This window comes from Corylus avellana, chromosome ca5 (assembly GCF_901000735.1).
Source record: "Corylus avellana chromosome ca5, CavTom2PMs-1.0".
NCBI classification, from domain to species: Eukaryota; Viridiplantae; Streptophyta; class Magnoliopsida; order Fagales; family Betulaceae; genus Corylus; species Corylus avellana.
This window is the reverse complement of record NC_081545.1, coordinates 12,223,366-12,243,426: the sequence shown is the minus strand read 5'-3', so window position 1 is coordinate 12,243,426 and position 20,061 is coordinate 12,223,366. Positions and strand designations below refer to the sequence as shown.

The following is a 20,061-nucleotide window of genomic DNA, read 5'->3' as shown; positions in this document are numbered from 1 at the left end:
CTTCTTCCTCTTCTTTTTCTCTTCTTTTTCTCCTTTTTCTTCTTCCCTCTAGACGGAGCTGGCCGGCTGCATCTGCTGCAGAGAGAACAGGCTAGGGAGATTGAGAGAGGAGAGAGAGAGAGCTGAGTCTGGAAATAAAAGAAAAATGACCAAAGAAAAGAATTATAAAGGGAAAAGAATAGGGAAAGAAGATAGGGAAAAAGAGGGTAAAAGTTAAAAATTCTGCTCATTTTTTTTTAGTGACGTGCCAACATTTAACACGTCAAAAATTTCTGACGTGCTAGTTTTAGCACGTCAGAAAAAAGTTTTTTTTTTTTTTTTTCCTATACTACTGCATGGAGAATAAAAAAAATTTTGAGCAGAAATAATTTCTAACATGCTGGTTTTAGCACGTCAGAAATTTCTGACATGCTACAACTTGCACGTCAGAAATAAACCAGATTAAAAAAAAAAATTGGAGCAGAAATAATTTCTGACGTGCTAAAACTTGCACATCAGAAATAAACCAGATTTTTTTTTTTAAAAAAAGAAAAAATGGAGCAGAAATAATTTCTGACGTGCTGGTTTTGGCACGTCAAAAATTTCTGATGTGCCAAAACCAGCACATCAGAAATTATTTAGATTTAAAAAAAAAAAATTATTGAGCAGAAATAATTTCTGACGTGCCAAAACCAGCACATAAAAACCTATTTAGATTTAAAAAAAAAAATAAAATTATTGAGCAGAAATTATTTAGATTTAAAAAAAAAATTTATTGAGCAAAAATAATTTCTGGCGTGTTGCTTTTGGCACACATTATCCATACAATATATTTAAAACTAATTAGAGAATAAATAAATTAATATTCCAGATGTACAGATAATAAAATTCATTTTTTCGTGAGGACTCAATAATCCACTCACCGAACATTGTATTTTCTGTTGGCTGAGTTCATGTGGGGTTTGCAGGTCTTATAAAATAAATGTATTATGTATGTCCTATATATTTTGTAAAAATTAATATGGCTATCACAATAATATTACTAGAATGATTTATGCATGATAATATCATATCATATCATATTAATGAGATGTTTAATTCATATGCATGTGATAATATTAATTGTACAATAGTATGATTATGATACTAGCTAATTGGCGTGCATTTGATATATATGTATATACCAATTAATTTATACTAATATGATAAAATTAATTTTTCTATCCAATTAAAATTAATTTTTCATGGCAATTAAAATTAATTCACTACATTATTTTTTTTAATACATATTTTTTATACCAATTAATACATAATTATAATTATAATTAATTGTAATTTTTGACGTGTCAAAAGAACACATCAAAATTTTTTGATGTGCCATACTAACACGTCAAAAAGTTTTGACGTGTTAAAATGGCACGCCAAAAAGTTGACGTGTTACATTAACACGTCAAAAAATTTTGACGTGCCAGTATGACACGTCAAAATTTTTGACGTGTTAAAATCTAACACGTCAAAAATATTTTTTTTGATGTGGTAAACATCAGTTACTGTTTGCCACGTCAATAAAGGGCAAGTTTTTTGTAGTGAGTTAGCTCGACACAAAGGTATGAGAAATATGGACAAAGTTTTCCTCCAAACTGGGTTGGAGAAATTTTCTTCAATCTAATTTATAAAAGTGACAGGTGTTCCTTAAACATGTAAGATGCACATGTTTTTTTAATAGCAAGGACAAAGTTGGAATAAATTTTATAAAAAACTCATGTGCATCTCACATGTTATTAAAAAAATAGACACATGTCACTTTTATAGAGTAGGTTGAAGGAAATTCCTCCAACCCAGTTTGGAGGAAAACTTTGTTCGAGAAATATTTGGGCTTGCTTTCTCTTTTTGGAAGGTCTCGGGTTAGCTCTTTCACAGGAATTAAAGGCAAGATATGAGAGCACATAAATGGATGGAAAGATAAATTTCTTTTCCAAGCAAGGAAGGAGATACTTCTTAAGGCGGTTATTCAGGCTATCCCTACGTACACTATGAGTGTACTCCAATTGCCAAAAATATTATGCAATGATATAAACTCCATGATATCGTGGTTTTGTTGGGGGCATAAGGAGAATGAGAAGAGGGTGGCATGGATGAGTTGGAAAAAAATGGAGAGAGCTAAGGAAAGAGGTGGCTTGGGATATCTTGATTTGGAGTGTATTAACATGGCTTTGTTAACCAAGCAGGGTTTGGTCTCAAAATTTATACCTCACAAACATGTGCTAGTGTGCTCAAGATAGATTTAAATTTAAACAAGAAGCATCTCATGTTGCCAAAAGTAAGTAACAAGACTCAAAATTCCTAAGTCATATGACCATGTGTTCACAACTTTAAGCCTACCAATGAATTTCAAACCAAAATCAAAGTTCAACCATATGCTTAAGAATGACATAACAATAATAAAGGACTGTGTTTTGTTTTTCCATACCCCCCAACTTGAATCATACATTGTCCCCAATGTATGTATAGAACTAAAGAATAAGATCAAGAGTACAGACATACTTGAATGAGCAGATGTGGGCATATCATACCCCCAAACTTGAATGCAAAAACACATGTCCTAAAAATAAAGTGATACTCCAACCAAATACCAATCAAGTGCACACATTGTTGTAAAAAGATACACAAAGAATGAAGCAACAATGGATAAAATAAACCTGGATGGAGATCATATGCCCAGGTGGAGTGAAGAGTCAAGCGCACAGGGCTTGCGCTTGATCCTATGAGGTATTTCTCAATGTAAGTCCGAGTCCCGAAGGATCTTACCACGATCCTTCAGAAGTCCAATCAAGCTCTTCCATCTCTTCTTCTTTATGATCATGTAGCACTCCACAAGGAAGAGGATTCTTTTTAACATCCCGAAACCGCTTCTCCAAGCTAATAGGTCTTGATGCTCCCCATGACGATGTTCAGGGTGTTTGTCACGAACTGGTTTCATGATCAATCTCTTGTCTCTATGGAAGTTCTCAAAAACTGAGGTAGCCAAGGAATTTGCCAAAAAAAATTTCACCCCAATGAAATCCACTTTAGCAACCTCTGAATGAAATATGTCCCATGTGGGGTTGTCATCAGGTGGTGGAATACTTGAAGTGAGAGGCATAGGCTCCGGTGGGTTGCTCCATGATGGAACTTCAAATAGAGGATCAGGAGGTGGGTCTTCAACAGTTTCTCCAATGTCATCCAAGAAGAAACATGCATTCTGATCAGGCGCATTCTGGAAGGCATTGAAGATGTTCAATCTGATCTTCATATTCCCAAAAGAGATCTTCATTACTCTGGTCCGGCAATTGATGCATGCATTGGCTGTGGCGAGGAAAGGACGCCCAAGGATGACAGGAATATGCTTCTCTGGATTTGGGACCGGTTCTGTGTCCAGAACTATAAAGACAACTGGATAATAGAACTTGTCCACCATGATAATGACATCTTCCACAATCCCGCGGGGTTTCTTGATCGAGCGGTCAGCCAATTGCAAGATAGTACTTGTTGGTTTCAATTCCCCTAGGCCCAGTTTCTGATATACCGAGTATGGACGAAAATTAACACCAGCTCCTAAGTCGAGGAGAGCTCTCTCAATCTCAGTGTTTCCGATGACGCATGAAATTGTAGGTGCTCCAGGGTCTTTGAACTTTGGAGGAGTGTTATGTTGAATCAGAGAGCTTACTTGCTCGGTGAGAATGACCTTCTTGGGAATGTGCTTCTGATTCTTCCTCTTTTGAGTGCACAAGTCCATGAGAAATTTTGCATAAGCTGGAATTTGCTTGATGGCATCAAGGAGTGGGATGTTGATTTGAACCTGCTTGAAGGTTTCCATCATATCTTGTATCTTCTCTCCTTGTTTCCCGAAGTGGGAGGGTGCCTTGAGATGTTCTGGGAAGGGGGCCTTAGGCTCATACGGTACCTCAGGAGTGGGGGCAAATGATGAAGATGCCTCGATGCTTACTTGTTTACCCTTGTCCTAATGCAGATTCTGTGGGGTCTCATTTTGCTCATCCTTCTTCTCCTCCACATGATTGTCAACTATTCTTCCGCTTCGCAATGTGGTGATGGCTTGAACTTGCTGATAGTATGAAGTGCCCTCATCTACCATGTAGTGCCCCTTAGGATTTACCACTGGTTGACTTGTAAGCTTTCCTTCGTCCCTTTTGTTGAGGGTGTTGGCAAGTTGTTCGACTTGAGCTTCCAGCTTGGCAATGGATTGGGTATGTGAGTTTACTATCTCCTCTTGAGCCTTGACTGACTGCTTTATCTCGCTAGTTAGCTCACTCATTGCTTTTAGCATCCGATCCTCAAAATTAGACTCTGTGGGAGACTGGTAGTGCTGCTGTGGAGGTCGGTAAGTGGAATGAGGTTGGTAGGGCTGCCCATTGGATTGAGCTTGATTGTGTGGCCTTGCCCGAATTTGAATTCTTCCACGAGAAATTTGGATGATTTCTCCACCCAGGGTTGTAAGTATTGGAATATGGATCATTACCCGGTCGGGAGAAAGCTGCATTAACCTGCTCATTACCAACATTAGTAAAATTTCCAGCAAGATGGCGGTTATTCACATGGTGCATAGAACTTGAACAAAATGAGCAAGATTCATGTGGTGTGTGCATGTGGGTAGTATGAGGAGCAAAACCAGCAGTCATCCTTTGGTCTAGCTTCTTGGTGATAGCCTCAACTACTTGGTTAGCCATGTTTGGGGAATGGCCTGCTTCATACAAACTCTCTGTCTTGAGTGCTTTAGGTGCTGGTGCCTTTCGTCTGGTGGAGACCTGTTGAAGAGAACCCATGCTTCATCTTCATTTTTTAACATGAAAGTTCCCCCACATGATGCATCTACCATTTTTCTATTGGACTCGATTAGGCCATCATAAAAACACTGCACTAGCTGCCATTTTGGGACAGCGTGGTGTGGACATGATCCAAGCAAGCTCTGTAACCTATCCCAAGTCTCATGGAAATCTTCTCCCTCATATTGGGAGAAGGTAGTAATGGCTCTCCTAGTGTCATTGGTCATTCCTATTGGGTAATACTTCTTAAGAAATTCTTGTTGCAATTGAGCCCAAGAAGTGATAGAATTGGGTGTTAAGGACTGGAACCAATGTTTGGCTTTTTCTTTGAGGGAGAAAGGAAAAAGACGCATCCTTAGGGCATCCTCAGTGAATCCGTTCATTTTAGTGGTATCACAAATTGCTTCGAAATCACTGAGGAAGTCATAAGGATTTTCAGTGCTAAGCCCTAGGAAAGAAGGTAAACTTCGTATAGTGCTGGACTTAATTTCATAATGAGTTGCCGTAATTTCCGGCAACCTGAGACATGTGGGAGTAGTGTAAGTGGTAGGAAGATAGTGATCTTGCAATGCTACGTGGTTACCGTCCCCCATGGTCTCAGTGGAACGCTCTTCTAGCAAATTAGAGTTTTTTTGGGATCTAATTTGTCGAAGGGTGCATTCAATTTCAAGGTTGCATGAAATTAATAGAAAAGACAAAGAACGATGACCTCTCATAAACTAAACAGAAATTAAAAAAAAAAAAAAAACAGAAAGAAAATAAGCTAAAAACAGAAAACAAACAAGCTCACAAATAGCCTTAGATGCACTGAGGGTTCTGGATGCAAGCTGTCGCAAGTGCGCTCAATCGCACGGCAGGGTACGCTTGAGCGTACTGCAGCAGATGGGTGCGAGCGTAGGAGGGGAAGGCTCGAGCGCTACTTGCTTGATTCCTGTAGAATTACGTCCGTGCGCTCGATCGCACGCGACCTGTGCTTGATCGCAATCACAGAAAAGGCAGCTTACAGACCTGTTTGCAAATTCTAAAAAAAAAAAAAAAAAAACCAAACACAACAGAATTAAAATTAGCAACTTAAAACAGAAAAATAAATCATTAAGCTAAAATTAATCCTTAAAATTTGACAATAAAACCGTTAAGCAGTCCCCGGCAACGGCGCCAAAAATTGATGTGGTATTTTTGTGTCCAAAAATATCAATAATAAAAATTACCACTCGCAATAGTACGAATCCTGTAGGATATGGCTATATTGAGGGTGTTGAACCTCAAGGACTGTAGGGTTTTTATTATCAAAATTCGAAAAATTAAAATTAACTTAATTAAAAAGATATTTGATTTAATTTTATTTAAAACTAAGGTGCAGGAAAATAAAAGAGATTTAAAATAAGAGAGAGAGTGTATGGTATTGACTTCACCTCTATTCGCACAACAATGGTTAATCATAATTAATCCCAAAAATTCATTCTATGCATGTTATAAATAAACAAGAAACTACTTTATTAAAGAATAAGCATAATCTATCTTCGATTGGCACGGATCGTCTACCTAACCACTAAGATGCGGTACGACCCGTCTTCCCTAGGTATAAATTATCAAATTCTTTAACAGGATATATACAATCAATGAATAAGTGTAACTTATCTTCGGTTGGCACGGACTGTCTACCTAAATTACACTAAACTAGGGTGTAGTACAATCCGTCTTTCCTAGGCATGGCCTATCAAATCCTATTGATCATATGTCAATTAAACCCATTGTATAACAACATTCTCATAATCATAGAAAACAAGAATGATTTGTGATCAACAAAAGTAAAATACTTTCTAAGACAAGAGAAGAATTTCACAAACATTGATATTGGAATTTAAGAACAATTGCATTTAATAATTAAGAACATAAATCAATTGTAGCAATCCTCATAGTTATACAGTCAACATGCATAAATTGAAAATTTAGAAATTAAATACAATCAAACCATTGTGCTTGGATAGGGTTAAATCAACACCCCACGAAGGGGTTTAGCCGCTCATGATCTTCTAAGCTCCAAAGACAATTTTATGATTTTCAGCTCTAGGAAGCAGTGTGTCTTTTTTCTCAATGCTTAGAGGCCTATTTATAGGGATTAGGAGAACCCTAAAAACCCTAAAAATTTCGGAGATTTAAGTCCAAGTCCAATTAGGATAAAGAAAACCTAAGTCCAAATCGGAATAGGATTCGCCCAAAATTGCGTTCCTATATTGCAGGGCGATTTTGGCATTGCGGCCCTCCGAATTAGGAAAATTTTATTTCACAATAATTTGTAGCAATTTGAGGTAGATTTCCAACGCCACTTGAATCACCTCAATCGGATATTTGAACTGAAAGTTATGGCCAAAATATCGAGACATATGCAGAATCCAAATTTGAATCCAATCCGATTTTGACTCAAATTTAAGAAATTCCGAATTAATCCCTTCCTTTATTTGATTAAACTTAACCACAACATATAAGTCCTCTGTTATGATTGGCTAAGCTTAATCATCTCAAAGTGTGCTTTTAAGCCTAAAATCAATGGAATTAATTGCATCTTTATTTATAACCTGAAAACACAAAAACAAAATAAAATTAAACAAATAACAATGCTAAGGAATTAACATATGCAAATTAAGGGGCTTGAATGTGCAACATTCGGCACTTATCAGACCCCTTTATTTACATTAGTTAATCGTTTAGTTGTGTCGTTATTTAATGTTTTGTGTTTTTAGTGTTTTGTACGTCGTTGAAGAAAAACTACAGCTTTAAAGGGAAAAATGCAAAGTTTGGAAGACCTAGATGATGCTCTCTCTGCAATAGACCTATTCATCATTTCTGTCACACCATTTTGCTATGGTGTCTTGCATACTTTGAGAAGACCTAGATGATGTGGTTAAGATCAACCGAATCCAAGAAAAAGGTTAAATCGGATTAAAGATCAGATTGGATTAAAGATAGATTGGATATTTTTTGTGATTTACGGATACATCTGATGATTTAATTGATATTGGATTCCTCTTGTGATTTGGGCAATGAATGGATACATGGGATGGTTTTGATTAACTGTTGAAGCATAGTGAAACATATCTAAGATTTTAATTGTGAGAACTTCAGATTAATATTGGTAAACATGGAAGTATCTTGTTATGATTCAGTGAGTGTGAATTCTCAAACCTTAGTATTTTATCTCTTAGTTTATTTTAATTAGTTTATGTTTGTCTTTTAATTTCAAAGCCAAATTCAAAATCAAAAACCTTTTGGAACTAGATTAGGATTTAATTAGTTTAGATTTAAATTGCTCTTTCAAAAATACAATTCTTTGCGGGTTCGACTTCGCACTTGCAGTCCATTAAACTACAATCGATTCGTGCACTTGCGAGTTAAATAAATTTGAACAACATTACTCACAGAAATCCCTGAACTTGTCGATTGTGTACTCAATCTCATTATCTGTCTTGAGGCACTTAACCTTTTTTTTCCAGTCTGGTTCTCTACTTCAGCTTTCCAAAACTTGAACTTGGCAAACATCTTTGATTTGTGCCGCATAAAGTACAATCAAACCTTTCTAGAGAGATCATCAATAAAGATCACAAAATACATATGTCCTCCTCGTGACGCTATCCTCACTAGTCCCCAAATATCAGAATGAATATAGTCCAGAATGCCCTCTGTCTTGTTTGTGACTATCTTGAAAATAGTACAGAATGCGTTCATACTCCACAAAGGCGATTCCACTTACAATTGTATTTACTAACAGTTTATAGATATTCTTTAAGCTTTTTTGCCTCTTCATCACTATCATCGCACCCTTAGTCACCTTTATTACTCCTCCTTCAGACTTATAACAATAACCGTTTGAGTCTAAAGTGCCCAATGAAATAAGATTCTTTTCCACCTCTAGTACATGCCTAACATCACATAACATTCTAACCACACCATCACACATCTTAATTATAATATTAAATATGACAGTAATTTTACAATATGCACCATTACCCATAGTAACTATGCCAGAATTAAAGAACCTGTAGGTGCCAAACCAATCTCTGTTGGACGTCATGTGAAACGAAGATGCTGAGTCCAAAATCCAAGAATCCACAAGATGCTCTAAATTTGATGCAACAGAAAGCATATTACCATCATCATCGTCTGAATTGTCTTCCACTACGTTCGCAAATTTTGAGGAACCTTCTTTCTCATCATCCTTGTTCTTCTTCCAATCTCGACAGTCTCACTTCATGTGCCCTTTCTTTTCGCAGTTATAATAGTTGATGTCCTTCCTTCTCCTAGTCTTTGACCGAGAATTCTTGCCATTCGAACTACCATTGTTACAGCTTCTTCCACGCTCCTGGTTACCCTTTACAACTAGCCATTCTCCTTGAGAACTTTCATCACTGATTTTCTTCCTTTGATGAAAAGCCAACATGGCTCCTGTAACGTCCTCTAACTCCAAGGACTCCTTCTCCTATGTGATGGTTGTAACCAAATTCTGATACATAGAAGAAGTTAGGAGTGAATTCAATAGCATCAACGCCTTTTGTTCGTCTTTGAACTTCACATCAACCCTCTTCATATCTCTGATTATCTAGTTGAACACGTTTATGTGTTGGCTCAGATCCGAGCCCTCCACCATCTTCAAGCCATATAACAGCTACTTTAGATAGAGCTTGTTTGTCAATGACTTTGACATATACCGACTTTCTAGTTTTAACCAAACTGCCGCCGGAGATTCTTCGTCCATGACATGATACATCACGTTATCTCCTAGACAAAGCCGAATAGTCCCAAAAATTCTAGCATTAGAGTACTCGTAGAGAGGACTATCATCCTATATATGATCACCAGGAAGAAAATCATCAAGTGAGCTCTTCTATTAGCAAAAAATGTCTTTGCACTCAAAAGAAGCACATCCATGCTAACTTATTTGAACTCAAAAGAAGCATATCCATGCAAACTTAGGTATTAGAGTGTCTTCCGCTCTAACCAGAGACCCTCTGATGTCTTCTCCCATTTCTAGGAAAATCTCCATTAACCCTCCAGCTCAGCAACACCTCAACTCAAAGCCTCAGCAACCGTTGTCCTCACTACAGAAAAACACCCTTTTAGTGACACTTGAATAATCATGTTTTAGTTCTAAAAAATGACACTATTCGTTTATTGACAATTGCTAATTAAACAGCATAAAATATGGGGTTGAGAATGAATGATAGTGTCGTTTACTATTCAAACGGCACTATTTAAGGTATTTTTAGCTCAAACAACACCTCATCAGTGGTGTCATTTCTATGCACATGTTACTACATGAAAAGTGACATTTGAATAGTGAAACGTCACTTTTCATGAGACATGTTTCATTGTTTACACGACACCTAATATAGGCATGTACCTTTCATGGGAAAAGTGCCCCCAAATATGCTTCAATACAAATATTTAGGCCCCGTTTGGTTTGTGGAATAGACCCTTAGAATGGACCAGCTAATCCTTTGTATAGCTATTGCTTTGTTTGTTAACATAATGTTCCTTGGAATAGTTTATTCTCATGAGGCTACTAATCTCATACACACAAGATTAGCTAAGTCACTCAAAAATGAGTGGCTTAGCTAATCCTTAAGGAATAGAATACACTTTTCAAAAATACCTATATAATATTTTTTATTTTATTTTAAACTTAAAAAAAATAAAAAATAAAAAATAAAAATGAAAAACAAAGTGGGTGGCTTGACCACCCATTGGGGTGGTCGGCCACCCACAGAAGAGGTCGGGGGTGGTCGCACCACCCCCATCGCATTTTGAGGTGGCTACGGCCACCCCAGATTTGCTCCAGGGATGGCCGAGGCCACCTTGAGGGCTGTCGGCTACCAATTTTATTTCAGTTCTTTTTTTTTTTTTTTTTAATATGAGTTTGAAAAAAAAAAAAAAACAATACGGGGGTTTTGAGTAATTTTAATTCTGTTTCAATTTTTGCACGTCTGTTGTTACCAAACTAAAGAATATGAATAGCTGTATTCCACACTTTTCTATTCCTAATAGTAACTATTCATTTTCCAATGGATTAGACATTTCGCGAACCAAACGAATAGTGAAATTTCTTAATCATAAAGTCTACTTAATTAGGCGGCCCAAGATGTAATTGGTCCAGAGAAGGCACTAACCATGTGGAAAAGAAAATTTTTTAAGGAGGCTGAGATACATGCAACCATGCAAGGAACAAGATAAAACGGGGCACCAGTGGTGATGATCAGGTGGACATAAAGGAGCAAAAATTCAATGGCAAACTCAAACATACCAATGGATCGGGATTGGCTAAGGCTGGAAAGCAACCTCGCCGACCGCAATGATGATCCTAAGTTGGAACTGCTATTGTGCAAATATCTACCTAAATTAATAGGCAAATAATTGTACATTTTACTCGCAAGTACAAAAGATCAAACGATAGTATAACAGGCAAATACGAGATCATTCCCACGAGGATTGGTAAATTATGTTTAGAAGTAATTTCCTATTTAATTACAGATATAAAATTTAATTGTCACGATTGAATTTAATATAAAGAAATAAAATAAAAGATAAACTAAAACTAAAAAGGATTAGGGTTTTGATATCCACCACTAATCAGACTAATTAAGATAACAATATGCCAATGCACCAATTATACTGGTATATTTAATGTTGGCCAACCTAACGGTATGGTGTCTACTCCTTAAGTTATTGATCTCCCTAAGCAAGGAATTAGGCATGGGTGTCTACTCTAATTCTTTTCTTTCTTAAATGATTTAGCATGGTGTATACTAAGTTGTTCTTTAAGAAAGTATAAATTTGTAGAATTCGACAAACACATGAGGCCTAGGGCATGGGTGTCTACTCCCTGTCCCCATGTTGATTAACCCAAGAACCCAGTGTGGATTTCTTTTGTTACTCTTATTAAACCTAGGACTCGATTATCCAAATTGATTTAATTAACTAGTCTATACCACATGCATATGTTGGTCAGACAAACACATATGAGGAATTCAAGATAACATGAATTACTCAAGTTAAATACACCAAAATATAATTGTAGCAAAGGCACCAATATTGATATCATAAATAGACATGATTAGAGCTTCAATCTAGCCCTAATAAAAAATATAAACTACATAACAAAAATAAAAGGTGGAAGAGAAGAAAAACCTAAACTCCTCTTGATCTAGCCTTCAGTTCCTTTCTAGAGCTTGTGCCTCTTTCACCGCACTTATTCCTAGAACCTAAGAGGTCTATTTATAGGCTTTTAGAAGTCCTTGTCATACTAGTAAACCTAGAAAATTTTTAGAGTTTTATTCCTATTACAAGTGGGACTTGGAAAACCCTAATATGGAAAGAACAACAGTCTGGCCGCCTCTGATGTGTCACCAGTGCACGGGTGCGATCGATCGCAACCCGTGTGCGCTCGATCGCGTGTCTGCGATTGAGATTCTTCTGGTGTGCGCACGATCATACATGGCTGCACTCGCTGCTTGTCTTCTCTGGTAGTACGCTCGATCGCAGGTTCCCTGCGCTCGATCACACTGTTAGGAACTCCAACTTTTCCCAATTTCTCTCTTTGAGCCCAAATCTTCCAGATTTACTCCCTTCTCTTCCAAAAGCCTACAAAGCATGGAAAACACATAAAAGAATTAAAATAGCACAAATTAACAATACTTAAGGAATTAACACACATAAATTTAAGGGCTAAAATATGGATATTTTGGCATTTAACACACCCCCAAACTTACATATTGCTAGTCCCTTAGCAATACAAAACTAAAAGCAAAATGAAAAATAGAAAACAAAAAGATAAATCCATCTTTCGTGGGATATACGATTGGATTTAGCGTATGCAACAAGCCTTTTAAAACCCTAGGAATTCCCTAGAGGATGAGTGAAGTCTCGTGAGGGTTTTCCAGAAATGTTACCCACAAACATTATACAAAAATCATGTTATTCAAAAATTCAAGTGTCACTCAAAAACCATGATTCTCATTCATTAGCAAGCTTAAAACTCCACCTTCTCAATGAATTGGAATTTTAAAATTTAATCACTTACAAAAGACATGCTAAGGCATCACAAGTTCGAAACAGTGTAAAGTGAACCAGCACATAAATATGAAGCTTCCAATTATTTCCAATGTGCAATGTCTCAATATCTCAAAGTTCACTGAAATCGCTATTAGAATGAACAAAAATGGCATTTTTTTTTTTTCATTTTCTTCTTCGTCAGGTTGTGCAATGTTTGGTTCCCTTTAGTTTTCTAATTGACCCATGTAACGAGTGTTAAGTCAATGACTCCCAAATTAGATGGTTTTAGGCTATTAGGTGTAGAGACACCCCTAGGACTAATTCAGTTTCAATTTTTGCATATGTGTTGTTACCAAACTAAAGAATATGAATAGCTATTCTATTCAACACTCTTCTATTCCTAGTAGTAGCTATTCCTTTTTGATGCAGCTCGGATAGTGGTTTCTGGTAGTGCGCATGAGCGCACTAAAGCACAATCGAGCGCACCTGAGCTCGTTACGCCTTGTGACTGCGATCGATCACACTATCGAGCGTACCTGCTCTCTGGAACTGCGATCAAGCGCCTCTGTGTTGCGATCGAGTGCACGCGGGGCATTATGTTAATTTTCTGCGTTTTTTATTATCTTAAATCGACTTTATGTTATTACTTTATTAGAGTTAGGGTTTTGGGAGTCTTTATTTCGATATTTTATTAGGTTTAGGGTTTTGGGTGTATTTATGTCATATTTTATTAGGTTTAGGGTTTTGGGCTATAAATATATGCTTATGCCTCCATAGGAAATCAATTATTTTTTATTATTGATTTTGATTAATTAGAATACTCAGAGTTGAGTTTATTCCTCTATTTTCCTTCAAAACTTAGAGAGTATCTTGCTTTTGTCAAGAAGATTTTTTAGATCATTGATAGAGTCAAGTTCTAGAAATATCTATCCGCTGCTTATTGATGTTCTTCATTGTAGCTAATTAAGTCACGCTGCATCAGGTGGTATCAAAGGTCAATTACTTTCCATGAATGGGGAGGAGCAACCGCTTTACAGATATGAAAGAGGTGCACGTGCACACGGAGACAGCATGTAAGGAGCAACCAACAATTCGCTTGCGGCACATGAGTGGTGGGCCGAACGGTTGTTGTTGCTAACCAAGACCGCGATTCGCGGAGGCAGAAGGCAAAACTATTGCTGAACATTGGCAACACACAGAGGATCGATTTAGGGCTATGAGGGATCAAATTGAATACCTCACTACCCAATTATCCAACTTGTGTGGTCAACATGGGAATGAATCTAAAAACCTGTTTGCGGAGCACCGAATGCACGGACGTTAGTACCTGGCGCAAGCTCATGCCAATCGGCGGGTGACTAGGTTTGAACTCAAAATTCCGAAATTCGACGGGGATCTAGAACCTGACAAATTTTTGGATTGGGTGTTGGCTGGTGAAGAGGTTTTTAAATTCAACGGGATGCCCGATGAACAACGAGTCTCTTTGGTGGTACACACATTCCGAGGAAGAGTTGGTGTGTGGTGGCAACAACTGAAGAAAACTAGGAAGCGGGAAGGCAAATTGAAGATCAATAGTTGGGAGAAACTATTGAAATATATGCGGGTCGCTTTCTTTCCCCATAGTTATACCATGGGTGAGAAGTCACAAAATTGAAGATAAGGGTCTATGGCTATGACAAATAAAATAGAAAATTCCTAAAAAAAATAGGTATTTAGGGAAACATGGAGTGAGGCGAAAAGTCCATGACAGGCCAATTGGACCCCTACTTGCCAACCACAAATCCATAACCCGAATTCATATTCTGTGGAGGAGGAAAAAGAATCTGTGGATGAAGAGTTTCAGGAATCCGAATTCATTGATGAAGAGTTCAGACATGAAGATGTTGTAGTTCCTTCGCAAGGATTCGTGGATTAGGATTTCCCACCAACCTATGATGCCGATGTCCATGAGGAAGAGCAGATTGAAGGACCTTTGGCATTTGACCTAGAAGACAAGTACGAAGAGGATGGGTTTTCTCCCATGTTTGACAGCCTCTACCCCGAAGAAGATGACCAAGAGGAAGAGTATGAAGAAGATGGGTTTTTTCCCATGTTTGGCGACCTTTACCCCGACGAAGTTGACCAATTGGACGATGAAGAGCCCACGGATGACATCGCCAATTATGAAGAGGATGACACTACCGATCATGAAGAGGGTGATGAAGACTTTTCAGGTGAAGTGCCTAATTTTAATGGTGAAGAGTGTGATTATGTTGATTTCCTTGGTGTTGAAGATATTTTAAATTCTCCTAACAATGATTTTGGTGAATTTCATGCGGATAAGGAAAATTATATGTTCACAAGGGAAATAATGGCTGACCTATTCTTGAGTATTTTCATGGCACGTGGAAGGGAAAAGGAATGAGAGAAGTAAGGCAAATCAGAAGAATTGTTAAGTGGTGTGTGGGGCTTGCCAGACAAACATCAAAGTATTTCAATGATGAAAAACGCCACGCTTATTGTGGGGTGTTGTCTTGTTTTGAAGGACCGTGGAAAGAACCGGCCGAATTCTAGGACGAATTCTCTCAACCAGGGGAGAATGATGCAGCTCGGATAATGGTTTATGGTAGTGCACTCGAGCGCACTAATGCACGATTGAGCACACCTGCGCTCGTTACGCCTTGTGACTGCGATCGATCACACTATCGAGCGCACCTACTCTCTGGAACTGCCATCGAGCGCCTGCGTGCTACGATCGAGCGTATGCGGGGCATTATGTTAATTTCTGCGTTTTTTATTATCTTAAACCGACTTTATGTTATTACTTTATTAGGGTTAGGGTTTTGGGAGTCTTTATTTCGTTATTTTATTAGGTTTAGGATTTTGGGAGTATTTATGTCATATTTTATTAGGTTTAGGGTTTTGAGCTATAAATATATGCTTATAGCCTCTATAGGAAATCAGTTGTTGTTTGTTATTGATTTTGATTAATGAGAATACATATAGTTAAGTTTATTCCTTTATTTTCCTTCAAAACCTAGAGAGTATCTAACTTTTGTCAAAAAGATTTTTTAGATCATTGATAAAATCAAGATCTAGAAATACCTATCCGCTGCTTATTGATGTTCTTTCCTGCAGCCCACTAAGTCACGCTGCATCACTTGTCCAATGGAATAGACATTTTGCGAACCAAACGAATAGTGAAATTTCTTAATGATAAAGTCTACTTAATCAAAACATGATAAAATACATTATTACATTTACTGATGGCCAAATCTAATAATGGCAAGAAAGCAATCTCAACTCTTATTTAATATGCTGAAGCAGCATAGAGTTTTGATGGCTTCCTACAACCAACTTTAAACCCTAATTCAACTTTGAGCGGAGCTGAAGGTTCATTGCAATTACAATAGCACTACATTAAACAAGGCTAAAGGACACCACAAGGGTGGTGGTTGAGTTGGTAGAAGAATTTCTTTCATCCTAGTGGTCGCGTGTTCGAATCTGCTTGCGGTAGTAGATGCGTGAACCAGATGCTACTTTGAAGGGGCTCTACTGGCTCACACCTTTGTGGGGTTGTGGTGACGGGCTCGCCTTCCCAGGCAATAGCTATGGCTCAAACCGGACATTCCACAGCGGGTGGGAACCCTGATGGTAGCGCCCAAGGGGGGAAACTACACTGGTCGCCCCTTCCCACCTTTTTAATTAGAAAAAAAAAAAAAAAAAAAGGCTAAAGGACACTAAAGAGGCTTATTGCAGCAAATAATGACATTTGCCTCTACATATCCAGACATATGTACTGAGAAATTATCCAACCAAATGTTTAAGCTTCTGAGAGAAACTATCAATATATGAGGACTGTAAATCTTCGCTAACCAAGACGTCTCTTAGTTTAGCGTGATTGGCTCTGACCAGCCTCCCAACCTCACTATCAACCTCCATCACAGCCCTCACAGCTTTGCATACGCTTTCCTTGGTGAACAAGCCAGCATCTTCGCCTCTCTCCACTTCTACCCCAACCTTCAAACTCTTGGCCATCATCTTTGCAGTGATAATTTGATCAATCAATTGTGGTAACATTACAAACTGACACTCACTCCTCAGTGCTTCCAGCAAAGAACTTGAACCACAGTGTGTGACAAAGCACCCAATTGATGGGTGGCCTAAAATCAATCGTTGTTGAACCCATCCACCATGTACCATTCCTTTTCCTTTAATCCTTTCTTCGAACCCTTCCGGCAGTGCTTCTTCAATAGACTCATCCCCAAAGGGTGGTTTAAGTGCTGCAAGAAATGGCCAACCGCAAAGCTCAAGACCCAATACCAATTCCTGGAATTGGTCTTTCGTTAACTTGCACTCACTACCCAATGCACAGTAAATTACTGAACCCGCCTTGAAACTTCCTAGCCATTCAACCCATTTTTCTTCAAAAGTAGAAGCTGGTGGGTCTACTAGAATTGGTCCTGAAACAAGCACAGGCTTCTCAAACTGGCTCACAAGATAGTCGATACAAGGCCCCTCAATTTCTCTACAGGCCCAGAATCCTAGCGCGTCAGCCTGAGCAAAGCTTGTAAATATGCGGTCAAGAAAAAGGACATCGCTGCCAAACTTCACCTTTGCAAATGCAGCAAGGAATCGAGCTTCGTGGGGATGGAGCGTGATGGATGAGTCTGGGAAACCAGATGGGGGCTGCATAAGCTCAGCCTCGGAATGGTAACCACTGCGTTGCCTTACAGGGACCAGAGTGTAACCAATTGCAGCTGTAATTGACTTGATACCTAATTTTCGTGTCAATTTTGGAACCCAATAAGCAAAATCAAAGAAGACAATGTCTGGTTTAAGGTCACGGAGGAGAAGATCAATATGATTCTCAGTCCGGTCCATGGCAGTCATAAGGTTTGGGTATAAAGTGGGTGGAACATCTGAAGTGGTCTCAGCGTCGGGAGGGAGGCCATCAGCAGGAGGAACAGTGATGGGTAAAAAGGTTATGCGATCCGGGTAGAGATTGAGAGGCTTCATCTTCGGTTGTGTGTTGGTGGGGATGAAGAAGGAGATTTTATTTCCTTTCTGGGCTAGTTTGTTTGAAAGGTAGAGAAATGGGCGAAGGTGGCCAATAGCAAACCAAGGGTACATTGCGATGTGTAGCGATGTTGAACCCATATTCGCTGAGGAAAGCTATTGTTCAACGATCCAGGCCAGCAACTGAAACACTATTGTAGAGAATTTTTCGCTAGTCTAGCATGCATCATCCGTATCTCGTATACTTAAAAGACATGTCACTTTTTAGAAGCCAGTTTGTAAGATTTATACTAAGAAATTTATGTCTTTTATTGTCTACACTATTAATTGTCCGTACATTAAATGAGTTTTTCTTGTATTGTTAGTGTGGGGCTTGGTGCGATTTGTTTGGTGGGGAATAATATCATCTCCATTTAATTGTGTACATGATTTCACATTATTTAAACTTTTAAGAAGGTGTGTCATCAATAACTTCATATATATCGTTGGATATAATAACTTTAAATCATGACCGTGAAATAAATACCATTTCATTTTAAATAAATTTAAATATAAAATCACAATTTTCTTAAAATTATTAACAAGAAATTTAAAGTATAAAATACTTTACATAACATAAAAGACTTTTAAGAAAAACGTTTCCCATTAATTATGGGAATACTTTTGAAAAAACAGATTCTAAACCCATTAATTATGGGAATACTTTTGAAAAAACAGATTCTAAACAGAGTTAACTTATCTCTCCAGTAAACTACCACTCGATTACCATATATCCTATTAATTACCAACTTTACATTACGACTCCATCAAACTACCATTTCGTTACCAAAACCCCCTTCCGTTAGTTAAGGTCGTTAAGTCTAACAGTACCTGTGAACACTGTTCACAGTACTAACGCCATGAACAATGTCATGAACAGTGTCGTGAACAATACGGTTGACCGTCCGACTTAACGGCCTTGACTGACGGAAGAAAAATTTTGAAATGGTAGTTTGATAGGATCGTAATGTAAAATTAATAATTGAAGGAAAAAAATAGTCATCGCATGGTAGTTCATAGGAAAGGAAAATTTCCCCCAAATTTACTTGTTAGAGTCTAAAAATTGGCCTTTGTAGCATGTGGTCCGTTCCTTTGGGGGTGACACCTAATTAGCTTTTGTAATAGAGTGAAGCTTAAGTACAAGACACCTAGCTATTGAGGTGTTGCACGGCAGGCTCAATGAGCTTTGTTCGTTGACAGGTATAAGGTAGGTGTGTCAAGCTTGCATGAAGAAATGGTCGTGTTGGTTGACACCTTTCACTTGAGGTGCATGGAGACCTCCTTCGCCGCCACGGCTAAAAGTTGCACGAGGACTTGGGTTTTTCACTCGTGGTTTGCTTATATTATGATGTAAGAGTACTACAGTTCGATGTTTGAAAGAACTTGCTCGATCGACTGTGATTGTAAGAAGGTCTTCTTTCTCATAAGTTACTTAAATAATGATTAAATTTATCATTTTTCTTAAAAGTTTTAGCGAATATATAAGAAAAGTGACCGATACAAGAAATTAGGGATTTAGTAACGTGTCTACGGCGTAGGTTTTTTTTTTTTTTTTTTTTTTTCAAAAAAAAAAAGTTCACCAATTGGTGACGTGTTAATTCTTAACACATCACTCAAAAAATGTATCAAAATTCACACATCGCTAAATAGTGACGTGTTAGTATCAAATGATGACGTGTAAAAATCATTAAACAAATTTTCGGGAAATGAGAAAATAACACAAAAAAATGAAATAAAAAAAATCATTAAACAAATTTTCGGGAAATGAGAAAATAAAATAAAAATAAATTGTGTTGAGAATAAAGTTGTATATTGAATCACAAAATATAATGTACAGAAGAGGCCTATATATAGGCGAATAATACAGACTTAGTAGAATAAGGAAAGGTAAACCTAGTAACCCTAGAATACCAAAGAAAGTAAATAATAATAACATAATATTATCTAACAGCCCCCCACAAGCTCAAGGTGGAGTGCGAGAGACCAACTTAAGGTTGGACACAAGATCACGAAAACGTCCTGGAGGATGTGACTTTGTAAAGATGTCTGTGAGCTGATCACGGGACGTGACAGAATGAAGCTGTAGTGAGCCCTGAAGAAGATGATGACGAACAAAATGACAATCAATCTCAATATGTTTTGTCCGTTCATGAAAAACATCATTATAAGCAATCTGAATAGC

The 20,061-nt window shown here is 37.7% G+C and overlaps 1 protein-coding gene across 1 annotated transcript; it reads right to left on the bottom strand.

Moving 5' to 3' along the window:
• Positions 1–16,030: 16,030 nt before the first annotated feature.
• LOC132182931 (cyanidin 3-O-galactoside 2''-O-xylosyltransferase FGGT1-like) lies at positions 16,031–18,136 on the bottom strand. The gene has a single exon (XM_059596298.1). The coding sequence runs from the start codon at positions 17,979–17,981 to the stop codon at positions 16,629–16,631; it is 1,353 nt and encodes a 450-aa protein (XP_059452281.1). The 5' UTR covers positions 17,982–18,136; the 3' UTR covers positions 16,031–16,628.
• Positions 18,137–20,061: the final 1,925 nt, after the last annotated feature.